Below are 24965 nucleotides of genomic sequence, written 5' to 3'. Positions count from 1 at the left end.
ATACCCGATTTGTTAACTTCTGCGCCCTAGGGTTACCTACTTTGATTGTCAAAAGATGTCAGGGGTGAACTTAATTCAGTTGAACCGTCACGCAAAACTGTAAATAAGTAGGTACAATATTAGTATCTAAATACATAGCTAAAACTAAGTTTTACTAAATTGGGCCTATAAAATATGCTCTTTTTTATAACTCTATTTAAAAAAAAAACATTTCAATCTTTGCAAATTCAAATTGAGAACGCTTCAAATCGCATGTCTCCTACCGATAATCGATTCATGCTAATCAGTTCAACTCGATTCGGTAATCATAATCCTATTTACCTATCTTAATCTATGATGATACATCGATTGCAGGATTGCATGTCGCTGCAGTCCCAAGCCATTTGTTTACGACAACAACCGTAACCTTAGCAACCGCGTTGTGGAATCGATACCTATTCGAATAGCCCCGCACTCGACAGCGCGGCGCAATGCGCAACACTAGTTCCGAATTCGAAATTTGATTTTTATTTTTTGTTTTTAGTTTCTAAAGTTAAAAATGTTTTTGTTTGTTGACCGTTAGTTGCGTTTAGTTATTAATTATGTATTATACAAATTATTTGCACAGGCGTCCAAGTAAAATGAATGAATATGGCTTGAAGAGGATACCGGATTACACGGAGTTGGCCTACAAAGAGGCGGTATCGAAGTTGCGATACTTCTTGTCGGGGAATTATGCGCCAAGCGTGAGTTAATATTTTTTTTTATACTTGAAGTGTTTCTTGATGATTATCATCTACTTGTTTTATATTAAAAAAAAAAATAAGTTTTCACTTACTTCTTTTTCTGATTTGATTATTGACCTGACAACAATAATTGACAATAGCTAATTAAAAGGCTAGGCTAGCGTAGGTACTGATATTTTTCATAGTATTTTTCGAAGTATTGTCGTTCGTAAATATTTTAATTAAAGGTTTGTACTATTTGACCCTCCAAATCGGTGACCCAATAGTAAATAATATTTTTTTTATATCACTCAAAAACAAATCAAAACAGTTAAGATAAAAATGTAGAACCTTACTCAAGTCTTAAACAAAACATTTTTATTAGGCTGTTTCCTGCACAAAAATTATAGTTTTCCAAAATTAAAATTCCCTCACCAGGTCCGCAGCTACGGCGGCTCAGCCTCGGTCAAGAACTTGGACGAGTCTGACGGCGATGTGGACAAGAAGTACCCCAGCTCGTACACGCTGGCCGAGTACAAGCCGCGGCCGAGATTGACAGCTAAATACGCCACGTTGTACGCCGACAGTCTCAATAATTATACACCGCCACATACTGCTACTGGTAAGTTTTCTACACTAATACAAGGTGTTGATTTGCATCTGTGCCATATTCGTCAAGACCTTGGACGAGTCTGACGGCGACGTGGACAAGAAGTACCCCAGCTCGTACACGCTGGCCGAGTACAAGCCGCGGCCGAGATTGACAGCTAAATACGCCACGTTGTACGCCGACAGTCTCAATAATTATACACCGCCACATACTGTTACTGGTGAGTTTTATATACTAATATTATAAAGAGGAAACACTATCTTTGTAAGTCGTTTGCAACAGTAAAGTAACAGCTCCTTTGTTTTAAAAAAATCTTTCACTCATGGATAGTGTCACGTAGCTTACGTTGCACTATCCTCGGGCTAGGTACATCGGCTGCCTTTAATATGGTACGGAAATAGTAACACGGTAGGTACCTATAATATACGCCATATTTATAGCAAGCCTGAAGCGAAATGACTTTGGTTAGGGACTCCTGAAAGTTTTCAAATCAAATCAAATCTCTTAATTTTCAGGCTGCTTAGGCCCATAGATATATCGGGTGTGTCGTTCACAATCACATTAAATCATATCGCATATATACTTTATGATATTCTATGGCGAATTGTAAAAAAAATAACCTAATCCATTCAGTGGTTTAACCACAGGAGTCATTTTTCGTTTTTATAATTTACAACATCATGTGTAAAGCAGAGATAAAGTTAGGAGTATCGTATGTTTTGATCAGTTGACAGCTGTCAGTTTTCAAGGGAGAATTTCAGTTGTTTGTAATGACTGACTTTTATATGGTGTTCTAATTTTTGCACATTTTTATTCCATTTACTTTGTTTGAAAAAAACATTTTTTTATTTTTACGTATTTTTCTTTTTTCTTTGTGTTAATCGACATATATTAACCAGTACATTAACGCATTTCATTTAATGTGATTATGAACGACACACCCGATATACCTTAAAGACTAACATACATATTATATTATACTAAACTTTTGAGTACTAAGTAGGTACTTGGATAGCTAATTGATTCAGTGTGATTAAAAATATTCCTGTTAACTTAACTGATTGTGTTATCGAGTCGAGTGCATTTCCCCTGCTAGTAAAATATTCATAAATAATTTATCAGGTTATCTATCAGGTACAAGCTTTTATTTAAAACCTTTTAGATTTTTTTTTGTTAGGTAAAGTAAACTGCACATTAGTGGTGGTGGTGGTCATGCACCTTAACTCAATAGTAATAAGTACGATTTTCCTATAAAACTGTTACCACTGACCTGAAGTTGACTGTACATCGAAACTCACTGAACTTCATAAATCACATGAACTTTTTACATAAATACCATGGTGGTATTTGGGTAACAATACAAGAAACTACGATGTTCAAATTGATAGAAATGGTATGGTAATGTGAAATGGTAGACCACATACATTCGAGCGCGAATTTTTTTGGGGATGCAAAGGGTGAAGCCGTTAGAATTGACAGGACACGACCATAGCGAGGGCGGCTTTTTCTAAAATTTTATTGCTTATCTACTAAATATTTTTATTTCATAATTCAGTAATCAGTAGTTATGGTTTAATTTTGCCGCCCCCTAAATCCCGCCCGGGGCTTTTGCCCTTGATCTTAAATAGTTTTAATTTTGAAAATGATCTTTCAACAGATGCAACTGAAACTGGCAGTGTAAGTAATATTCTTAGCGCTATTGCTGTGTTCGGTGATATTGAAATCAAATCATTGGTAAAAAGATATTGTATTTTTTAAATGTAACGTGATAAGTCGCTCGATTTGCCGCCCCCTAGGACGTGCCGCCCGCGTGCGGTGCACGCCATGCACGCACGCTTACGGCGGGCCTGACTTCTATCTAACTAAGCCACTTTTGAGTACCTATTGAGTAACTAAGCCACTTTCATCAGCACCAGCTCCAACTACCGCGGCTGCCAGTGGTGGCGACCTGACCGGGGGCACCAACCCTGATGTCATCAACTTCATACAGAAGCAGGAGGAGTATATAGAACAGCTGGAACGAGAGAGCCAGTATTGCAGGGTATGTCTTACTGCTTATAACATAGATTGATACATAGCTTTGAAATCGCTGAACAAATTTTAAAGAAACATGTTGGAGAAATAAGATTAAAAAACACAAAACAGCATCTAAATCGGTTCATCTATTTAAAAGCTACGATTTACTAGGATTATCATGATACTTACTCAACCCGATAAAACTTATAAAGTCTTTTGCATCGGGGTTTAAAAACGCCTGGGTAGGCTCTAATATTTGTGTTTTTTTCTTCACGTGTAAACGGCTGGACAGATTTTGTTGAAACTTGGCAGTTATCTCTACATCAGAATAAAATCGTCTTTTTATTCACGTTCGGAAAGAAAGCGAAGCTTTAGAATAAAATGCCGGTGCAACCGCTGGTGGAAGCTAGTAAATTATAAATCACATAAATATTCTCTAGGATGAACTAAACAACCTGCTGGGCAAAGTAAAGGAGGTGATCTCCGAGAATGAGCACTTACACGAAGCTCAGAAGAACAAGCTCATCTCTAGAATGTTCCACTCGTACAACGGCTCCGAGAGTGACGAGCTGGACGAGCTGGGGGACAGCACTGGACTTGACAGTGATAATAAGGTAAGAACAGAACATATAGATACAATAAGCACAGAACAAGCTCATCTCTAGAATATTCCACTCGTACAACGCCTCCGAGAGTGACGAGCTTGACGAGCTGGGGGACAGCACTGGAATCGACAGTGATAATAAGGTAAGCACTTATACATATAGATTCAATAAGCACAGAACAAGCTCACCTCTAGAATGTTCCACTCGTACAACGGCTCCGAGAGTGACGAGCTGGATGAGCTGGGAGATAGCACTGGACTGGATAGTGATAATAAGGTAACAACTAAATATTTTAAATACAATATTCCATTTATTTCTCCTTTATGCTGTCCTGGAATTAGACCCTCACACTCACACTTGAGACGGTGGTACTTTATCTACGGAAATCGTCGTCGCCGTCACAGCCTAATAACGATCAAGGCTAGCCTGGGGGCAGGGTGATATTGGTTTCCACCCTTACACCTACAAAAGAACAATGTATATCCCGCTGTATTACATAGCCTTATTTAGAAAACCTAGGTCGTAGAATTCTGTCAACTGTCTGTGTTCTAGAAGTTCCCCTTTTGTTACCAGACGACTCCGCTAAAGGCCCGCAAATCTGCCAAGTCCCGCTCCACCAGACTGGAAGGTCCTAACATCGTGTTTGAGTCCCGTATTGCTGAGTTGGAGGCCCAACTGACGCAGGCCAAGATCGACCTTAAGAAAGTGCAGGTAAGGTCTTTTTTAGTAACCTATGACTCCAGATGCTATAGCTACTAATAGAATTTGCAGATATCCCAAAAAAAGTAAATTTTGAGTAACCACATCACGATTTTTGTCACGGATAAGGTGGATTGAAAAATCTACTTCTACACCAAATTTCTAAAACACTGATCAAACTGCAAAAACTGGTTATATTAAGTATGTACTTTTTAATTAGAAAACAGTTTTCAGCGAGTTGTTTTAAAATCGAGCAAGCTTGATAGTTACCTTGTTTTTGAAGATCAGTTCAAAGTTTTGCAAACCACTAATCTAGCTAGAAATGTGTTTTGTTTAGGAGGAAAACAATGAAAACAAGCGCAAGTTGGCCTCCGGGCTGGTTGACTCAACCTGCCTCGACGGCTTTAAGCGCCAAATTGACAATTTGCAAAGGTAAGCTAACTTTTCTTTCGACTTTCCTTACCTTTTTACGCTTCAAAGTTCAAGTTTAATATTTTATGAAACATAAGTATAAAAATGCAGATTTTGTAAATTGGTAGCTATAAATACTCCAAAAAATATTGAGGTTTTGCAAACGATTCGTTGATGTAAATTTTACTGTCGAATGTTAATCTTTTTGCAATTCATGGCCCAATAATTAACGATCAAATGCATGACCTTTAAGACTTAATTTAAAAAGTGGGCCACCCGTACCTTCGTGTATTATTTTCTTTACAATGCGGTTTTTTTAGTAAAGGGTTGGAGAAACCACAGGGAAAATCTATTATACTTCTAATTATAAAAATAAATAGGTCCAAATCCAAAACAAAACTAAAAAAATTCTGCCTTCAAGATTTTTACTGCAACCATAAATTTTGCCAATTATTAAATTCTTCTTTTGGGATAAGATCGAATGTAAGAATATGATTAAATTCTCCTTTCAATGTTCTCTTTCTACAACGATAATAGACAGATCGCCATTGTAAGCTCAAATGTCAAAGCTGAAGTTCTGTTTTTATCGGTTTTTATATGTTTACAAATTACTCCATGATTTTCATATGATTGTGGCAATAAAATATCCACAATTTTTTGCCAAATAACCTTTCTTCTTTTTACGCTGTGTATTCCTATATGGTGCGGCTTTCCTGACTTTGGCAAACACCGATTACTTTCAAATTCTCGTGCCTATAGAGATAAGTCGTCGTTGGAAGCTCAGATATCCAAACTGAAGTTGAGCCTGGAACAGCGTGATGATGACGGGAGGTACAAGCGAGGGTCTGATGCGTTGGAACATCAGCTCAGGGAGGAACGGAATAATCTGGATGCTGAAGTGCGCAGGCTTAAGGTAAGTGAAACTGTCCGATGCTATAATTCGTTTAAAGCTTGAGGATCATCAAAAGTCTACCTAAAATTACTTACAATTTGCTTTTCACACCATGATGAAACTCTTATTTTTTCAATCTATTCTCTATTAAAAGGAGACAGAATTGGACAGTAATTCATACAGTTGATCGACATGTGTTGTTGAATTTAGACTCATATATTTCATTATAACGAGCCTAATCGGTTAGTTTACGGTGTACTCTTAGGCCGGCAATACACGGACCGCTTGAAGTAGTCAGGGGCGACAGCTTCATGCTGTCGACCGCCCCTAATCAGTTTCAGCTGCTCGAGCGGTTCGAGAACGAAATAGAACTCTGCAGTTCACTGTGCAGTCGACAGCTTGAAGCTGTCGCCCTGACTGCTTCAAGCGGTCCGTGTATTGCCGGCCTTACGTCATTCAACTGTACGTGAAACTATAGTCATGCAACACTATGTCGTTCCCCAGGACGATTTATCAAAAGAGCGCAACAAAGTCCGCGAGCTAGCGGGCGAGGGCGCTCGACGCGCCATACAGGAGCGCAGTGCGGCCGAGCAGCGCTACAACGCGCACTTCGACGAGCTGCAGCACGACCTCGCCGCGCAGTACGACAATGTTGCCAAGCTGCAGGTACGTGTTGCCGAGCTGTAGCTAACTACTAGAGCATACAGGAGCGCAGCGCGGCCGAACAGCGCTACAACGCGCACTTCGACGAGCTGTAGCACGACCTCGCCGCGCAGTACGACAATGTTGCCAAGCTGCAGGTACGTGTTGCCGAGCTGTAGCTAACTACTAGAGCATACAGGAGCGCAGCGCGGCCGAACAGCGCTACAACGCGCACTTCGACGAGCTGCAGCACGACCTCGCCGCGCAGTACGACAATGTTGCCAAGCTGCAGGTACGTGTTGCCGAGCTGTAGCTAACTACTAGAGCATACAGGAGCGCAGCGCGGCCGAACAGCGCTACAACGCGCACTTCGACGAGCTGCAGCACGACCTCGCCGCGCAGTACGACAATGTTGCCAAGCTGCAGGTACGTGTTGCCGAGCTATAGCTAACTATGTAGTATATAATATAGATAGAGTCCGCAACTTAGTAGACGAGGGCGCCCGGCGACATTGCCACGTCACAAAAAGATCAGATCATCATCGTATGTAAGATAAAACCATCATATTGAACGCTGTCTTTCTGCCTTCACAACAGGTCAAACAAGTCCAAATACACAAAGGTAACAATTAAATCACGGAGATATCTCCTGAGATACAGGCTATACCTAGTTCAGGGGATAGGGTGTAACGTTTGTGGCATATGAACCACCATAATATATTGTGAAATTATGTACTATACTATCATATTACTTGTATCCTTGTGGTGAGAAATTTTTTTTTTTTTTTTTTTCTTTTTTTTTTTTTTTTTTCTTTTTTTTTATGTCTCACCTAAAGACCATCTATCCTCTACATTGATCAACCCTCAAGCCTGATAATAATCTACATTCATCTTCTAATTGAATTTTTATTTTGACAGTTTGATTTGGAGCGCCAACGTCGTGAAGAACATGAGCTGAAGCGAGAACTCTCCATGAAAAACGCCACCATCGACGAGCTGAAGAATGAATTGAAGACCAAGATATGTAAGTACAGACATCTTGACATTTCGTCTGAACGAACCAATTCACACATTGGGATACAAACTGATCTTGCTTTATTTGATATCTTTAAACACATATGGTGCGTTACAGTTTCGATTTTAATCATCATCACCTATCATCATCACATCATCTTGGGTGCTACAACCCGAATTAAGTTAACGAATAATATTTTGTTCCAGCGTCTCTGCAAGCGGATTTGGCTCAAGCTCACGCTGAGAAGGCGTCTCTGGAGGAAGAACTGGCGAGCGCTCGTCTAGCTATCGAGAGACATCAGCGTCAGGCCAAACATGAAACCAATCGTCTCAATTCAGAGGTAACAACTACATACTTAAATACCAGTAAACAATTTCAACTAAAAATCCGATTGATTTATAGAAGGAAATAGGTACATAAGTGCCGAAAACGGAAAAGTCCTTGATTATTTATTTGGTACATTATTATATTCCTCAAGATTTTACTGTAATTATTCTTGCTAGCTGATAATTCTAGCCACCTTTAAATTCTTTCAATCAATTATGCTCTTCACCCACGATTTATTCTGTGGTTCTAGATCCAGTCTCTCCGTCAACGCTTAGACCGCGCTGATGCAGACCTGGTGCACTCACGTCGAGAGAATCTGCGTCTCTCCGAACAGATCTCCAATCTGGAGAAAGAGGTATTGCTGCGAAACAGTTTTTATTTACTTCAATATCTATCAGATAAAAGGGGGTATCATCGTTGCTAATAACAAAAAAGAAGATGAGTTAGAGAGATATCGGGAGTTCAGACCAGAAAGTGTTATATAAAACGCTGTTTTGCAAAAGAAGCATTATGTTGTTTTGTTCGCAGCAAACAATGAAAAACTTAACACCGATATCGCCGGAGAAGCACAAGAAAGAGAAAGAGTTATCCTCGATGCTGGAGACGATGGAGAATAAGCACGGTACGTAAAGTCCACACTAAGTAGTTTCTCTCAAAGTTGGGTCTAAAGTATACGAAATCTTTGGGAAATTGCCTCATTCAATGGGTAAACTATTGATGTTTTGGAAGATTCTTCACACAAACAATTTGGAACAATACCTTCAAAACATTCATACTTTACCCTTTCATCTTCTGCGCTTGCATGATGTACATCTATAGTGCTATGAAAGGGCTTTCTTTCTTAACTTTCAATAGTTTATTCATCAGATTGTTTACAAAGAGCTCCCATTAGTAGTGTCTACAGATAAGTTAAAGCTAGAACATTTGGTTCCGCAGCTAAAACGGTGGCTGGGTTGGAGTCCATGATACATTCACAAAACAGTCTGATGGAGAAACTCACCGGCGAATGTCGATCGCTCACTGACAAGCTCGACGACGCAAACCGTAGGCACAAGTACGACCTCTTTACAATCTAATAGCATGACTTATTCAGTAATCACTATCCTCACATTGCTGGCTGATATCGTTACCCATTTAAAAGTATTGTCTTAACGTCGTGCTGTGTTTTTATTGGTGGCAGGCAGTGCGCAGAGTCGCGGCCGCTCAGGCGAACCAATCAGAACACAGCGCGACCGTTCGACCTCGCGCGATGCCGACACTCGCCGTTCCAAGCGCCGCTCCGCAAAAGAGTCCGTTTCGTCGAATAACTACGCGCCAATCGTCGTTGGCCCGTTGACGACCAATCAGGATCTCACAAACATCAAGGGAGAGAAAATATACAACCTACCACTTATGATTCAACAGCCCTTTTTACGGGAGAAAAAGGAGCCTATTAAAGTTGACATAAGCGTGAAGTTGGTTCCAAAGCCTAGGAAGAAAGAGAAGAAGAAGCGAGGTGCACAAGTTGAGGAAATAGTAGTGCAAACTGATGACAATAGAGGCGTCAAGAATAGCTTTAGTATGGAAGTCTCAGATGGCGATGTTCGTGTATTAAATGAGACTGTAGAGATTATCGATGATAAAACTAGTGCTACAGAACAAGTAGATGCTAAAGACAGTCATAGTGTAGAAGAAAGTGCCCAAGAAATGGAAAGTCAGCCAGATTTGAATGCAGAACCAGCTCTGTCAACAGATCAGAATAATGTTGAATCTGCTGAAGCAAGTCAAGGCATCATTGAGAATACAGATGAAAGTAAAATGCTAGAAGATGTGTCGGATACTGTTAATCCAGAAAGTGAAATAGCGAAAGAACCAGAGACGGTTCAAGAAGAAGAAGCTTCATAAAATGCTAATACTGGGCATTTTCTGTTTGACTGAGTAAAGGAATTGATAGCAACGCGAATGACGTATACAAGTAGAGTGAGGAGTAGTTAAGTTAAGCTAGATGTAGATAACACTGGTAGACTTCTAATTAATCTGAACCTTATGGATAATGAAATAGATTACAGTTTATATCTTCATGATAGAGAGAAATAGGTTGTTCTTAATGTTACGAGAGTAGATGAATAAAATGATGAAACCATTATCGACTGCCAGTGTTAAATTGTTTAATGCTAACTGTTGTAACCTTTGTGCAATGTAGTGTGATACTAGTAAGCTTGTTGTAATTTTGTTGGCATATTATTTAAGTATTATGTATTCAGTGTTATCTGTGTTGTGAGACAGTACAAAAATTCAATATATTTAAATGGGTAACGATTCCATGTATAAGTGTGTGCAATAAATAGTTGTTAAAATGCATTTTTATATTCATTTATTCAGCCAGCTCTAGACAACACTTCATTTTTTAAAGTCTTAGAAATTATTCAGTTTAATATTTTTAGATTCATTAGCAAATTCATATTTAGTTCTCATGTAGCTTCACAAAATTCACTCAAAATTTCCATTTCAGAGCAGAAAGAACACAATTGCTTTGCAGGAACGTTGAATTAATGAGAAAGCTTCGGAACTTATGGAGTTCCCATAAGAAATATTGCACGACCATCACACCTTTGCGAAGCTACACTCCTTTGAGTGGGTACCCTCATAGTCGGACATCTTATGACTTAGATCGCACTTACTATACTTCGACCCCTAATTATAGACATAGATTTAGAAGGGCCGATAGTTTGAGTGACACTTCAAGGGATGATGTTGGGGGGTTGACGAGGAATCTGAGCGATCTCTCCATTGATAGGATTGATGATTCTGATGACGATCCGGCGAAGGTAAGGGAAGACGATTGTGTGTCCCAGAGTGATGATTTGGAGAAACATTGTAGTTAGTTGCATCAAGCATGTTTGCATGATTTAACTGTAGTTTTAGTTTATTATATTTTTTCTCTTTTACATAGCCGATATTTGACTCAAAATGTCTAATTGTAAAAAGATCTTTACTAACCAAGAGCTAACTGTATAAAGTGACCCTTTCAAATCGTTTCTGAAGTTTGATACAGCCCCGGATCTAGGGGGGGGCAAGCCGGGGCCCATGCCCCGGGCGGCAAAGTCAGGGGGCGGCAAAATCAGGCGGCTGCCTGATTTTAAATCCTCTTCTTCTTCGGGTGGCTCTCCACTACTGAAGGTTAGCCGTCAGCTCAGCAAATTTTTTCCTATTTTGTGCCAAGCGAAACAGGTCTTCAACGCTGGCAATACTCGTCCACTCTCGGATGTTCCGCAGCCAAGATTTCTTGCGCCTTCCAACGCGTCTTTTACCCTTTATTTTTTTGCCCATCATTATTAGTTGCAACAGTTGGTATTTATCGTTTCTCAGTACATGACCAAGATAGGCAACTTTTTTGCGTTTGATGGTCTGCAACAATGCCCTGGTTTCACCGACGCGTTGAAGTACCTTCTCGTTGGAAATTTTCTGCATCCAGCTTATGCGTAGCATCCTGCGGTAACACCACATCTCGAAGGCTTCAAGCCGCTTTTGGGTGTTCACTTTAAGCGTCCATGCCTCGCTTCCGTATAATACTAGTGGCCAGATATAACAGTGAAGCATTCTGACTCTCAGTTTAATTCCAAGATTGCGATTGCACAGAACTTTCCGCATTTTTTGGAATGTTGCTCGGGCAATTCCGATACGGGTACAAATTTCTTCGTCACTTTCCCATTTTTCATCCACCCAAGCACCGAGATACTTGTAATGCTGAACCTGTTCGAGATCTGAGCCTGCAATACTTAATTGAGGGGCCGAGATGTGGGTACCAGATGCAACCAGGTACTTAGTTTTGGTAACATTCATATTCAAACCTGCTCTTAGACTGCACTCGTGAACTCTGTTCAATATATACTGCAGGTCTTGTTGCGTTGAGGCCAGAAGTACTGTATCATCGGCGTATCTCAAGTTATTGACTATCTTGCCATTTATCGTGATTCCGACTTCGAGACCTTCCAGAGCTTCTGTTATAATTGCTTCAGAGTACAGATTGAATAATAACGGTGACAGAATGCAACCTTGGCGGACTCCCCGGCAGATATCAATTTGGTCAGTCTCCGAATTTTCCACCCTTATTTTCGCTGTTTGGTTCCAGTACAAATTCTTTATAATTCTAAGATCTTTCCCATCTAAGCCAATATCTGTTAAACGTTGCATAAGTATCTCGTGCTTGACACGAGAAATCCTATTTAAATTTATATTATTATTTAAATCCTACATCACAGATTACCATAATAGTTACCTACAGGGCCGTCTTAACCTATGGTGCAGGGTGTGCCAATAACCCGGGCGCCTCGGTCTCAGGGGCGCCGCGGGACGCCCCACCAACGGAAATTTCGATGAAATTACACCCGTTTGATAAGGAAGTTCCATTGTATCATGATACTGACTAGCAAAGTTTCTAAAAGAGTTGCCTTTGCTTTGTTTAATTTATCATTTAGATTATTTTTCACTTTAAACATCCTCCAACTAAGTGAAAAAATTCTCGCTCGCTACGCTCGCGGCTAAATGAAAATGTATCTACTATTTTTCTGATGGTTTATTATTTTTATAGACGCACCGAATCAATGAACACAAAAGACATTCGCTCTAATCATGGTTTATTTTTATTTGAACATAATTCCCAGTTTAATTTGTGAGTCTTCAAACAAATATCCTAAAAAAGTGTTGCTTGACAATGTACTTAACCAGGTAATTTTGTGTCATACGCTCAAAAAATTTCGCGCTCGCTTCGCTCGCGCACTATTATACAGACATTTCCTTGTTACCTTCAGAAGTCAAATTCACCCTGTCTTACCTTATAAAAGCCAAATGTAGCAAAAAAAAATATTTATGGAGTCCTCAAAATCAAAAAAGTTTGCGCTTCCGACTGCTTGTTACTTTACAGCGCTTTTAAAAACTTATTAACTTTTTGTGTACATTAATCTGTCTCGACTTTTATAACTTAAACCTGGCCAACAGTTTGAGCCTACAATGATTTGGACACATTTTTTAAGTCCTTTACCTACCAAAAAAGTTACGTTGGTGAAAATAAACATAAGTATGTAGGCGGGGCGGCATTTTTCAGTTTTTTGCCCCGCCTAAAAAAAATTGAAGATCCGGGGCTGGTTTGATATAGTCTAGAACTAACTTTAAAAGACCCTTTTGATTAATATTTGTATTCTGCATGGTGTTTGCTAAAAGCCTCACTTTGTTTGTCTGTGTGTTCACGTGTGGCGTGCTCAGGCAAGAACTGGCCACTCTGCAGCGTCAAGTAAACGGACTGTCGCGATCCATCCAGACTCCTCACGCACCTAGCCATTTTCAAGGTATGTATGAGTAGCCGTTTCACCCGCGTCCCGTGGGAACTACTGTCCGTACTGGGATAAAATGTAGCCTATGGCATTATGGGACTTTGTAGCTATCTATCAGTGAAAGAATTTTGGAAATCCGACCAGTGGTTCCAAAGATTACGCCCTACATACAAACTTAAAAATGTTACTTTATAATATTAGTAAGTATAGGTATAGATTCCTTCCAAGCTGAAGATCGGGAGATAAATAACAATTTTGGAGAGCCCTATGTCTAACAAAAGGATGGCAATGTTAAATAGATTGATGATGTTAACTATTGAGACAGTTAGTGACACTCGTTAGGATAACGAAAATTTGTTTAATATAGTATTACTTACACTGATAATGATAATGATTATTCGATCAAGTTTGGTACAGGATGTGGAAGAAGGCAGAGCAATATGTATAGTTATACCAGTAATTGTAGAAAAAAATACTGATAAAAAATGCCTATATAGATGTTACCCTAACATAGCACTATACGCAGATAATATTAAACAAGAAGCAAACAAAGTTAAACAAGAAGAACAAACAAACTTATTTTAGCGTTAATGATACTAATCAATTTTCACAGCACATCCCTCGCACCCGACCTCAGCCGACAGACATGTACCACATCCCCCATCCGACAGCGGACGAGACTATCCCGGAGCTGAGTCCCCCGGACACACCGCACACGCCCGGGACACAACAGTCCGACGAGACGACCGTCATCAAACAGGAATAGTCGAAGACAACAACACATTTGAACCACAAGAAGAAATAAACCACAACCAAGTTGTAGCACAACAAAATATTTCTCAAAATGCTCATCCTACAGACAGAGGCTACGAAGAAACAACAGAATATTTCGAACAACAGGAAGAGTCTAGAGCTACTACAGAAAGTGAAACTGTGAGGGAAAACCCTATGGACGTTGAACAACCGCAAGAATTTCCAGCTACGGATCTCCGTTACGAACAACATTACCAGGAACCAAAAGAGAAGATAGATTATGAGGGTTTCTTCAATGAGTACCCGCAACCGGAGAATGTGGATCAAATATACGCGCAGGAATATGATGACTCAACACCTGATCCGAAGATGCACTATGAACCGAGTCATAAAAAATATAATGCTGGTGAAACAATTGATCATTTTCCTGTTGAAGAGAACTATGCCACAAATGAGTATGCTAAAGAATATCTTACTGAAAATCCGCAAAATGATGTCAACGTTCAGCAAGAAGGAAATTATAATGCTTCAGATTATACACAAGAATATCAAGCATACGATAACTCGGAACATGAAATTTCAAGGAATGAGAGCAATAATTTACAACAAGATAACATACCTAGTCAAAGTTAGCAATTTTATTAGAATTACGTTGTCTTCTTTTGTGCAATATTTTGTTATATAGCTTTTTAGTTTTATGTATTTGTGCTAGTTTTTAAATATTAATTGTAGATACCTAATGAAGCTTTTGATGTTAGGCATGTTATAGTTACATAGAAAACAAAACAAAAACTAGATTTAACTGATTCATTAGTAATTGAAGAACTAAAATAAAGTTATTTACGATTGAAAAGGTTTTACTCTAGTTTATCATAAAAGGGATAGTTTTGAAGCAACTAATAGAATAAAAAATAAATAAACTCAAAATGAAAATAGTACTTTATAAACGCAACGCTTTCATTAATGCAATAAACGGTAATGAATATTTCTTATCTTAGAAATGAAAACGAATACGTAGAAAATTTTAAATATTTGTCTAATGATTAATCAATTTCTCTTAGTTGCTAGAAAATTTTCCATTAAAATTTCTCTACCAAATGTAACACCTTTAAAATAATAATTAAAATTATTTTTGCTCAATATAATGTTTATAGATCATTTGGTTGTTTCATTTAACACCTAAAGTAATTGGCGAGACCCACGTGTAGCTATTTCATGCTCATTTTCCTCTGTTAGATTCGGTTAAATTGAGAAAAGGTAGTTTTAACAGAAACAGCTCTTAAATATGGACGTTACGTATGGAAATTGATAGACTTAATAGACCTAAAAAATGCATGATTGCCAAAGACAGATCGTTTATATACCTAAATGAAAAATCTTATTTATAAAAGTATTATTAAAATATTTTTTAATGCAGTAAGTAAAATTTTGATGTGGCAACTTTAATGTAGACAACTAAAGTAAAGTATGTAGAAACTTTACGAATCTATTATATTTCTATCACCTTATTTATTTATACTACAAGTGGCTTATTCTTTGAAGCGAGGAAACCTGATAAAATAACCAACAATACAATTTAATATAACATACTCGTGCCAATATCAATTTTCGGTTTTATCCGATAACATTAATTACTATTTTGTAAGAATTTGGCACGGTAACTAAGTTGCGCTCAATCGTGCGTGAGCGCAATGAGAAGTACATTGGTTTATATTTTAATAAAATGTGCTTTTATTGGCAGTTTTGCGGTAAGTGTTATTTATTTTATTATAACTAAGAATTAGGAGCTTGTAGGTGCTTTTGATATCATTGTCCGAATAGAAAAGTACGCTGTACCTGTAGCTAATAAAGTTTAGCTAGTTACGCCTCGTAAAATATCGATACCAGTACCTTAAAAGATTATCTACGTTAAAACTCAACAGCAAAAGTACTAACACGGTCACATTTTTACAGAAAAATGACGGAATTACATCGGGGAGAAGCCAGGTCACTCTCACTAATCAATATTTTGAAAAAGAAGCCAAAAATGATATTGAACACGTTCTATCAGCTGGCAAAGATGCTGAAAATCATATATTTGAAGATGAATATGATGATTACGAAAAAGCAGCAAAAACATACACACCTCAAAGCAATTATCGAAAGCCAGACGTAATTTTAGATAATTTACAGGAAATGCTAAAACATCTGCAATTACAAAAACGTGTTCGTACACCCCTTATACTGCATAAACTTAACAAAAGATACCTCAGAAAGGAAAATAAAGCAGATTCGTTGAATTCCGTTGATACTAATCGATTGATCGAAGCTATGGAAAAACTAGTGAATTCCGAGAACACCAAGTCTTTAAGAAATTCAAAAGATTTTGCTAATAATAAAAAATATTCTTTTAACAAGAAACATTTAAGATATGCAGTGGATGATGCGGTTGAAACACCTGACGACCATCCTGTATTAAAAATTTCTGAAGACAAGTATAATGCAAAGAAATATTCAGCCGATAGAGATGCAACAAATGATTCAGATAATACCGATGACAAAAAAGAGGAAAAGCAAAGGCTTGAGAAGAAATCCAGTCATTTAAAAACTCTCTATAAATTGAGTAAACAATTTGAACATTTGCGTAAACATAGTGACAATAAACTTCAAAGTAAACCTAAATCATTTAAGGATTTGAGAAGCAATTCGAAATTTTTGGACATCAACAAGAAAGACCAACAACGATTTATGAATTTGCTTAAAAAAATAATTAAAGTTAAAGGAAACTTAAGGAATTTGCCTAAAACCTCAACTTACAACGAGAAACAAGTAAGTACAGGAAATCGCGAAGTGTGGCCCAATTTAGCTGAAAACAACTGACCTCTTTCACTCAAAACCTTGTGTACACATCACGTCACTGAACGTGGGTTTACCGTTAATTATTTATACTTTAATATATACTTTAGTATATTTTTTATCTTCACAAACTATCTATCAGCACTTATTATATTATTTTTTAAATGATTTAAATAATTAATCAATGGTAGTAAACTAGACGGGAGCGAATATAAAATATGATATTGAATTTTCTGGCTATAAATAAATTGATAATTTCTGTATTACAATACAACCTACAAGGCTCATGGGCTAAAAGAATTTTTGAGAATAAGTCAAGTAAATTCAAAGATGACCTAATGCATAGGTACAGGTTCTGTTACAGCCTTTTTATCGTCCCACTGCTGGGCTGCGGCCTCCTCTCACACGGACAAGGATTGAGCATTAATCACCACGCTTGCTCAATGCGGGTTGGTGATTTCAGACTATATAGTCCAGGTTTCCTCAAGATGTTTTCCTTCACCTTTTTTATCAGCCATTGGTGTCAAAGATATACTTAGAAAGTACATACAAACTTGGAAAAGTTTCATTGGTACTTGCCTGACCTGGAATCGAACCCACACCCTCATACTCGAGAGGCTGGTTCTTTACCCACTAGGCCACCACGACTTACACACACACGACGTAGGTACAGGTACACACATACAAATAACACCTTTGTAACAAACTTAAATATTATAACATTATTATTTAAAAAAGTAAGTTATAAAATAACAGTTTTTGATTTTAAGAAGTTCTTGATGACACTTAAAGAAACTTACAAAACTATTACTTAAATAAACTATTTTACATTTTACAGCAATCAATTTTGCGCCGATTGGGGGTAAGTGTTCTAAACTTTTGAAGATCATAAAACTAACAAATGTAGAGTGTTTTTTCCATCCAAGAAGAAAAGAAGAGTGTTATTTTCATTGATTTATCATCCGTGAATATTTTCATAAATCACTCATTATTATTGTGAGCACAGACGGGCCCTACAGGAGTTTTGGTAAAGATTTAAATTATTTGTATTTGCTAAAGAGACTTGAAAACATTCACTTTCGTAAGCACTGAAAAGGGATTCAAAGTGCATCCGTCTTTTATCTCCTTGAAATTATAAATAGAGATAATTAATCCCTTAAATATATAACTTGCAGGATGCGCAAGACCGCCCCGCCAAACGATATAAAAGATCCACAGAAGCAGGCTACACCCAAAACCCAGACACTTGCAAAACATACAACGATAACCTTGCACAACTGTGGAGCAACTTATCAAAGCACCTTAACATCACTGAACAACCCAACGAGAAGGCATTACACAACATAGCCATCATCATACAAGCCTACTTGGAACATCAGAACGCTAAACCGTCACCCGACAATTACAAAGTCAAACATGAAAGTAGGGACAAAATAGGTAACGTTATTGCCAAAATTAGGAAACAGATAGTTAAGGATGAAGCTGATACTGATAAAATAACACTAACAATTACGAGTAACCTTGAGCCACGCTATGAGGACAGCAATAACGAAGACTGTGCACAAATCAATGAAGAATACCTTAGATTGTCAATCGACATACTGTATAAAAGCTATTTGGAAAATACTGTTAAATGTCTAGACGATGAAGATACAATAGCCCAAGACAGTGAATTCGGACGACGAAAACAGTCTGGAAGAGATTTAGTAATCAATCACCCGCCTCTAGTAGACATTGAGGAAAATCCTGATATTAAAAACATACTCATTGAAGATGAATTATACAATGACTACCACAAAGGAAAAGTTCCAAGACAACTACCGAATTCAAACAAAAACAGAAGAGTTATAGAAAGAAGAAAAGAAAATAAAAACGATACATCTCATTCCATACGCAGTTCAGAAAATCAGAAGGCAGAAGATAAATTAAACCTACGTTCGAAATCAACTCGAAAGCCTGCCACTAGGAAACTCAGTAGGAGTAGATGTCAAATGTCTGCTATACGTAAATTATTGATATCACTGAGACCAGTCTTAGAACGATTTATGGGACTCCAGGAGTGTAAAGTTGATAACACGATGAGATCATTAAATGATGATAATAGACCAAATAATCGTTATTATTTACATGCTTCTAATTTTATTCCTTCAGAAGACAGTCAAACTCATATCCAGGGTATAGGTAGAAGTAAATTAACGAGGAAAAACACAGAAGGTAGTATACGTAAATCACTAGTACACAAGAGTCATGACACGGGGCATGAAAATGACAGAAATGCACTTCGGCATGATACAAAATTTGGCACTTCTTCCCAGAAATATAGACTAAGTCGAGTCAGAAATAGACATTCTGCAACACCTACAATTGCCAAAAATACCGATAACCGAAAATTACAATCTGATATTAGTAAGGCAAATGTTAACGATGAATACAACACGTACTATGAACAATATTATCAGTCAGTGCCGATGTATAACAATTACGATGCAACTTACAAAACAGATAATAAAAATGCATACCCAATTATGATTAACCCCGAAGAGATATTATCTTTTAATAATAATGATGATGATGATAAAATGACTGTAAGAACAAAACTCATCAACAAAGAAAAAGGACAGAGAGGCGTAAAAGTCGATTATGAAGACTATATTTTAGAATACGACTATATCCCCGTGACGGGAGAACCATTAAGTGATTTGGATGAGTATAAAGAATACGCTCAAAACATCGATGCAAAAAGTAAAATACATGCCAATAGATATGAAAGTATGACGGATTTTCTTAAGAGGGCACGTGACAGATCACTTCAGGCGCCGGAATTTGTTATACCTTTTGCTCTAAATACTAATAAAGGGTACGTAGAACTGACACATCTTGTAAAATATCCCAAAATCCTTGTATACCGTCCTCAGTTTATAGTCAAAAACACTATGCCATACGACGATTTCCTAAGGTCAATGCACAGTTTTAATCTGACTGGTGACGACACTCGTCTTTTGAAGATAGTAAGGTATTTGCCTGATAACCGTGTTCAAGTACTATTTGAGTCTGCAGATTTTGATACTCCATTTGAGGTTCAAGATCTTACCAGGGAAAATAGAAAGATCCGTTCATCAGATACTCTTAAAGCTTATCGATCACAAAATTATAAAGATGAGGCTAATGTAAATGCTAATGCAGAATTTACTAATGACGAAAGAAAAGAGATCACCCCTACATCTACATCGATATTTTCATCGTTTTTGCGCGATAGCACTGGTGACAAGCTTGACGAGTCAGACAGGCATGGCAATAAGGAATATTTATCGTCAAATTCAGATTCAAAGTCAATAAGTTATTCATCCTCAAATTCTGAATCTAACGCCAATCCCATATTTCGCAATTCAATGTTTTCGTTTTTGCGCGATAGCATTGGTGACAAGCTTGACGAGTCAGACAGGCATGGCAGTAAGGAATACTTATCGTCAAGTTCAGATTCAAAGTCAATAAGTTATTCATCCTCAAATTCTGAATCTAACGCTAATTCCATAAGTCGCAGTTCAATGTTCACTTCGTCTCCAACCAGTTCAAGTATACCATCTTCAATTTTAGGCTTGGATACTTTTAGTCGTGAGAGTTCAGATTTTAGTTCCAGTAGTAATCTAGATTCAAATTCAGGTTCCATGAACCGCTTTGGTTTTTATTTTAATGCAGTAGCCAGGCCCGAAATAAGCTCAACAACTCAAAGTTCTTCTTCACAAAAACCTCAAACAGAATATACTTACAACCCTGTACCTATCATTAACACTGGCTCGTCTAACACGAACCCATTAACATCTATACTATCAGAATTTGAATCAGCTTCAGACATACCAATTAATGACCTAACGGGAATTAAGAAATTGCTTTCTCCATCATTTAATTCCAATCTTGTCTCTTGGTGGAAAACGTGGAAGGATAAAGTTATGAAGGAAATGAAGGTAATTTAATTTTAATTCTAACTACTAATGAGAGACGATATGGCTGGGAGTATGCAGGGATCTAGGGAGAGAAATGACGTCAGACGGAGAAGTATGGAAGAGGACATTGTGCCGACCACGGATAAGAAATATGATGGTAGTATATTAAAATAGAAATGTACTTGACTGCCATTAAAAGATACAACCCTAAAAGGATATTGCGGTAGCTGCAGAGTGATAAGTGATAAAAAAATTAATAGGTAGCTGAAGATTTTGACTACTACTCCAGGGTAGCTCCAGGTAGGGTCAGTTTAACAATAAAGGGAATGCGATTTTGATCCAAATCAAAATTGATTGAGTATGAATAAAACATTAACGAGTTCTACTATATAGTACTTAAATATCTGGAGAGTGCTAAATTAACAATCTGAGGATTGTCGAATAATATTTTTGTTTATTTTCTAGAAAATACTCGGGAAGGTGGATTCTCTTGGAAACAAGTTGAAGTATATAGTTAAAGAAGCGGCCAACCCGACGCCAGACAAGATACTTGATGCTGTATTTTAAATTATTTTATACTGCATTGGGTGGAGAGAATGATTTCACACTAATGCGATAATTTTTCATCATCACAACAGCCATTTTTCCTGGATAAAATGTTCATATATTTCCATTCAAAATTTTGTTTTTTTCAATCGTTTGACTTCGTTACTTCGATGAATATAATGTTAATTTAATTCTTATTGTAGGTCTCTGTAAATCCACCATCTGTAATCATCCCTTATTGTTTTTCATTAAAGCGTTATTTATTATTTATTTATTAAAACCGTGTTTTTACTTCGATAGCACATGAGACGCTCTATGTAATGTGATGTACCATATACCATACCTATCTTATACAAATGAACTTTATTTAATTTCACTTGTATCCCTTGTTATGTATATGGATGAAGTAAAAGCAGTAGAAGAAGAGACCACCCCACGTCCTCACTAATGTGTCAAAATGTTTCCTTTCCCTTGTCGTAAAAGTACGAGAAGCCGAAACGAGCCATTTTGAAGCTGAGTTAGCAACCAGCTCTTAGTTCACAAGTCTTGATTGCGTGCAGCAATCGTACCGACCGTCGTCAAAAACCTACATCGTTTGCACGAACTAGTAAAAAAATATACTCGTCCGTGATTGTTGTACTCTGTTCGAGAGGCCAACACACGCAAAGGCATCCAGACCGATGGAGGATGAATAGTGAGGAAGCCTCTCAAGGCTACTAAGTCAATATGTGGCCATTTATTGAGATTTAAACTATTCAGTTAGTGGATGAGCATAATTATATTATAGTTGAAATCACGTCAACGACAACAACTGCGTCTGGCTAGAGTGGCTAGGCTTTCTCGCAACTCACGAATCTAAAAGTAACGTGGGTTACGAAAAACCGTAATCTTTGAAAAACCGTAATATTGCTTCAACTAGAATATCACCTGAGTTTTTAAAGGCCCACTCGAGACATGACGTAAAACGTCAACTTGACGTATAATGTAGAAGAGATTTGTTTGTTTGTTTGACGTTGCTAAATATTGAATTATTAATAGTTTTACATTACTTAAATACTTTAAATGGTATTAATTTCGCAAAATAACTGAAAGTTTATAATAATATTTTCTGTAGATAGACTAGTAGATTATTCTACCATCGGTGTAAAGTTTTAAGGTTATAATTTTGTTTTGCAAGATTCGCTAACAAAAATCATGGTTTGTGAGAAATGTGAGAAGAAACTTGGCCGCGTGATTACTCCAGACCCTTGGAAAACTGGAGCCAGGAATACTGTGGAGTCCGGAGGCAGAAAAGTTGGTGAAAATAAGGCACTCACAGCGAAAAAGGGACGATTTAACCCATACACGAGCAAATTTCAAGAATGCAGGCAAGTTTCACTCATATTTGTAGTTTTCTTGACCCAAAGATGGCCTTAATAATGACAATAGTCTAGGACCTGTCAGTATCCTATTCACCAGTATTCTAATGACATCCTCTGTCCAGTATTTCAAGTGATGAATAAGTCCTGCAAATAAACTGTTTTCATGAGAACTACAGACAGTTATTTTGCTATTTTAAAGGCTGCAGATAAAGTTGTACCTATAATTCAAACTTTTTGATCAAACAATACTACATAAAAGAGTTAATTTACTTTACGTAACTTTCAATATACGAGACATTGCTTTAGAAGTTACGAACAAACTAATTTACTTCAATATCATTAACAATATTTGTAAATTTTTTCCAGAATATGCAGAACAAAGGTCCATCAGGTTGGCTCCCACTACTGCCAAGCGTGTGCCTACAAAAAGGGCATATGTGCCATGTGTGGAAAAAAGATATTAGACACTAAAAACTACAGACAGAGCTCCACTTAACATAAGAAGCTATACAAACTATTTATAAGACATTTTATGCATTGCCAGAATGCTAAATTAGGAGAAATTAGGTTTAAACCGCATGAAGCAATATTGATGCCTGTTTTAATGTGTAATCATTTTATACCACTACAATTTACAATATCAGCATAAAAATATGACCGTAGTGAGATGTACCACTTTACAAGTATGTTTTAGTGTACCGATAGTCATAGTCTGAGATACAGCTACACTTAATATAGACTGCAGAAAAAACAAAATATTTTACAGACATTTTTTATTGGACTTATTGAAGCTAGTTGACGCTAAACATATTATTCAAGGTATTTGTAGCTATTTAATATTTTGCACCAAAAATATATTATGCCTATTCATGATTAGGATGCAATCACATATTGGGTGTGTTGTTCACAATCACATTAAATGAAATGAGTTAATATACTGGTTAATATATATCGATTAACACAAAGAAAAAAGAAAACAAAAAAGTCAAAAAAAAAGATTTTTCAAACAAAGTAAATACAATAAAAATGTGCGAAAATTAGAACACCTTAAAAAAGTCAGTCATCACAAACAACTGAAATTCTCCCTTGTAAACTGACAGCTGTCAACTGATCAAAACATTTGATACTCCTAACTTTATCTCTGCTTTACACATGATGTTGTAAATTATAAAAACGAAAAATGACTTCTGTGGTTAAACCACTGAATGGATTAGGTTATTTTTTTTACAATTCGCCATAGAATATCATAAAGTATATGCGATAGGATTTAATGTGATTGTGAACGACACACCCTGTATATGATAAACAGAAGCATGTATTTTAGTCAGTGAGAATTTAGGATAATCCGCAGAACATTTACTTTTAACATAATTTATTAACATTGAGAGTTGCATCATTTAACTGTAACGATAACCAAACCATTTTCAGTTGTCAGATCGTTGATTTGACCAAGAGGCAGCAAGTATTTGGCTTGGTTATCATCACTTTGTAGGCTTAAATCTTCAAAACTACGCAGCCGATTTCCATGCGGTTTTTTAATAGATAGAGTGGTTAAAGAGAACGGTTTATATGTATAATAACCACGAAGGAGAAAAGACTAGCGGAGATGCCCTAACGCAGGTAGGTCACGCGCCTTCAGGTAGGTCAAATACGTCACGACTACGTCACGGCAGGCGTGGCTGGACACCGCCCATATACCGTCCTTTACATCAAACTGACATCTTGTCATGGTTGTATTTTTACCACAATTTCAACAGATTTTATTTGTTACTCGATTAAAACGATGAAATGCGCTATCATTAATTGTAGAAATTGCTCAGGATCCAAACTCAAACATACCATAGGATAACATTTCACGTGTAAGTAATATTTTAGCTTTAAAACATATTTTTTGCTAGAGACATCTGTCGTCGAATAGCTGCATTTCTAGAACCTCTAAGTGAATTTGTATTATTTTCGTATCAATCTTGTATCAATGTATATTATTGGTACCAATTTTTGCCTTAAAAAGCAGCTTCATTTTTCCTTGCATCCTACAAGTTTTTTATAGATTATTTACAAACCAAAACATATGATATATTATCATGAAAATTTAATATTATAAAAACACCATCTTTCGGTAAGTAGTCGACTTACGTATATTTGAAGTAAAATTGTGTTCATCAAGACAGAGAGACCCGTTACAAAATTAAGTGCTACCAGACATCGAAAATGCAATCACCCATTCTTAAAAAAGATCTTATTTAAAAAAGCTGCAATTATCTTAAAATTAATCATAACTCTAACTATGTAGATTTATT

At 37.1% G+C, this 24965-nt stretch overlaps 3 protein-coding genes across 9 annotated transcripts; all 3 read left to right on the top strand.

The window, feature by feature from the left end:
• The first annotated feature begins 501 nt into the window (after positions 1 to 501).
• LOC124643119 (serologically defined colon cancer antigen 8 homolog) lies at positions 502 to 15140 on the top strand. Of its 7 annotated transcripts, XM_047181975.1 has the most exons (15): positions 502 to 725; positions 1143 to 1326; positions 3225 to 3355; positions 3771 to 3944; positions 4509 to 4646; positions 4972 to 5066; positions 5805 to 5958; positions 6442 to 6603; positions 7497 to 7602; positions 7800 to 7933; positions 8171 to 8275; positions 8449 to 8542; positions 8857 to 8974; positions 13162 to 13244; positions 13843 to 15140. In XM_047181975.1, exons 1-15 carry the CDS (start codon positions 582 to 584, stop codon positions 14613 to 14615), a joined length of 2595 nt encoding a protein of 864 aa, XP_047037931.1. In that variant the 5' UTR covers positions 502 to 581; the 3' UTR covers positions 14616 to 15140. The 7 variants fall into 7 exon arrangements, 6 of the variants coding, with proteins under 6 accessions (XP_047037931.1, XP_047037937.1, XP_047037935.1 ...); XR_006985875.1 differs by lacking the exon at positions 8857 to 8974; XM_047181981.1 differs by lacking the exon at positions 13162 to 13244 and having other exon boundaries at positions 13843 to 14072.
• Positions 15141 to 15673: 533 nt separating this feature from the next.
• LOC124643044 lies at positions 15674 to 21402 on the top strand. Its single transcript, XM_047181882.1, has 5 exons — positions 15674 to 15730; positions 15936 to 16790; positions 17656 to 17679; positions 17993 to 20779; positions 21224 to 21402. Exons 1-5 carry the CDS (start codon positions 15674 to 15676, stop codon positions 21323 to 21325), a joined length of 3825 nt encoding a protein of 1274 aa, XP_047037838.1. The 3' UTR covers positions 21326 to 21402.
• Positions 21403 to 22269: 867 nt separating this feature from the next.
• On the top strand, positions 22270 to 23694 carry LOC124643096 (cysteine-rich PDZ-binding protein). Its single transcript, XM_047181950.1, has 2 exons — positions 22270 to 22671; positions 23032 to 23694. Exons 1-2 carry the CDS (start codon positions 22499 to 22501, stop codon positions 23159 to 23161), a joined length of 303 nt encoding a protein of 100 aa, XP_047037906.1. The 5' UTR covers positions 22270 to 22498; the 3' UTR covers positions 23162 to 23694.
• The last annotated feature ends 1271 nt before the right edge of the window (positions 23695 to 24965 follow it).

This window comes from Helicoverpa zea, chromosome 26, assembly GCF_022581195.2.
Source record: "Helicoverpa zea isolate HzStark_Cry1AcR chromosome 26, ilHelZeax1.1, whole genome shotgun sequence".
NCBI classification, from domain to species: Eukaryota; Metazoa; Arthropoda; class Insecta; order Lepidoptera; family Noctuidae; genus Helicoverpa; species Helicoverpa zea.
Note: the sequence above shows the minus strand (reverse complement) of the source record. Positions and strands in the feature narration are given on the sequence as shown.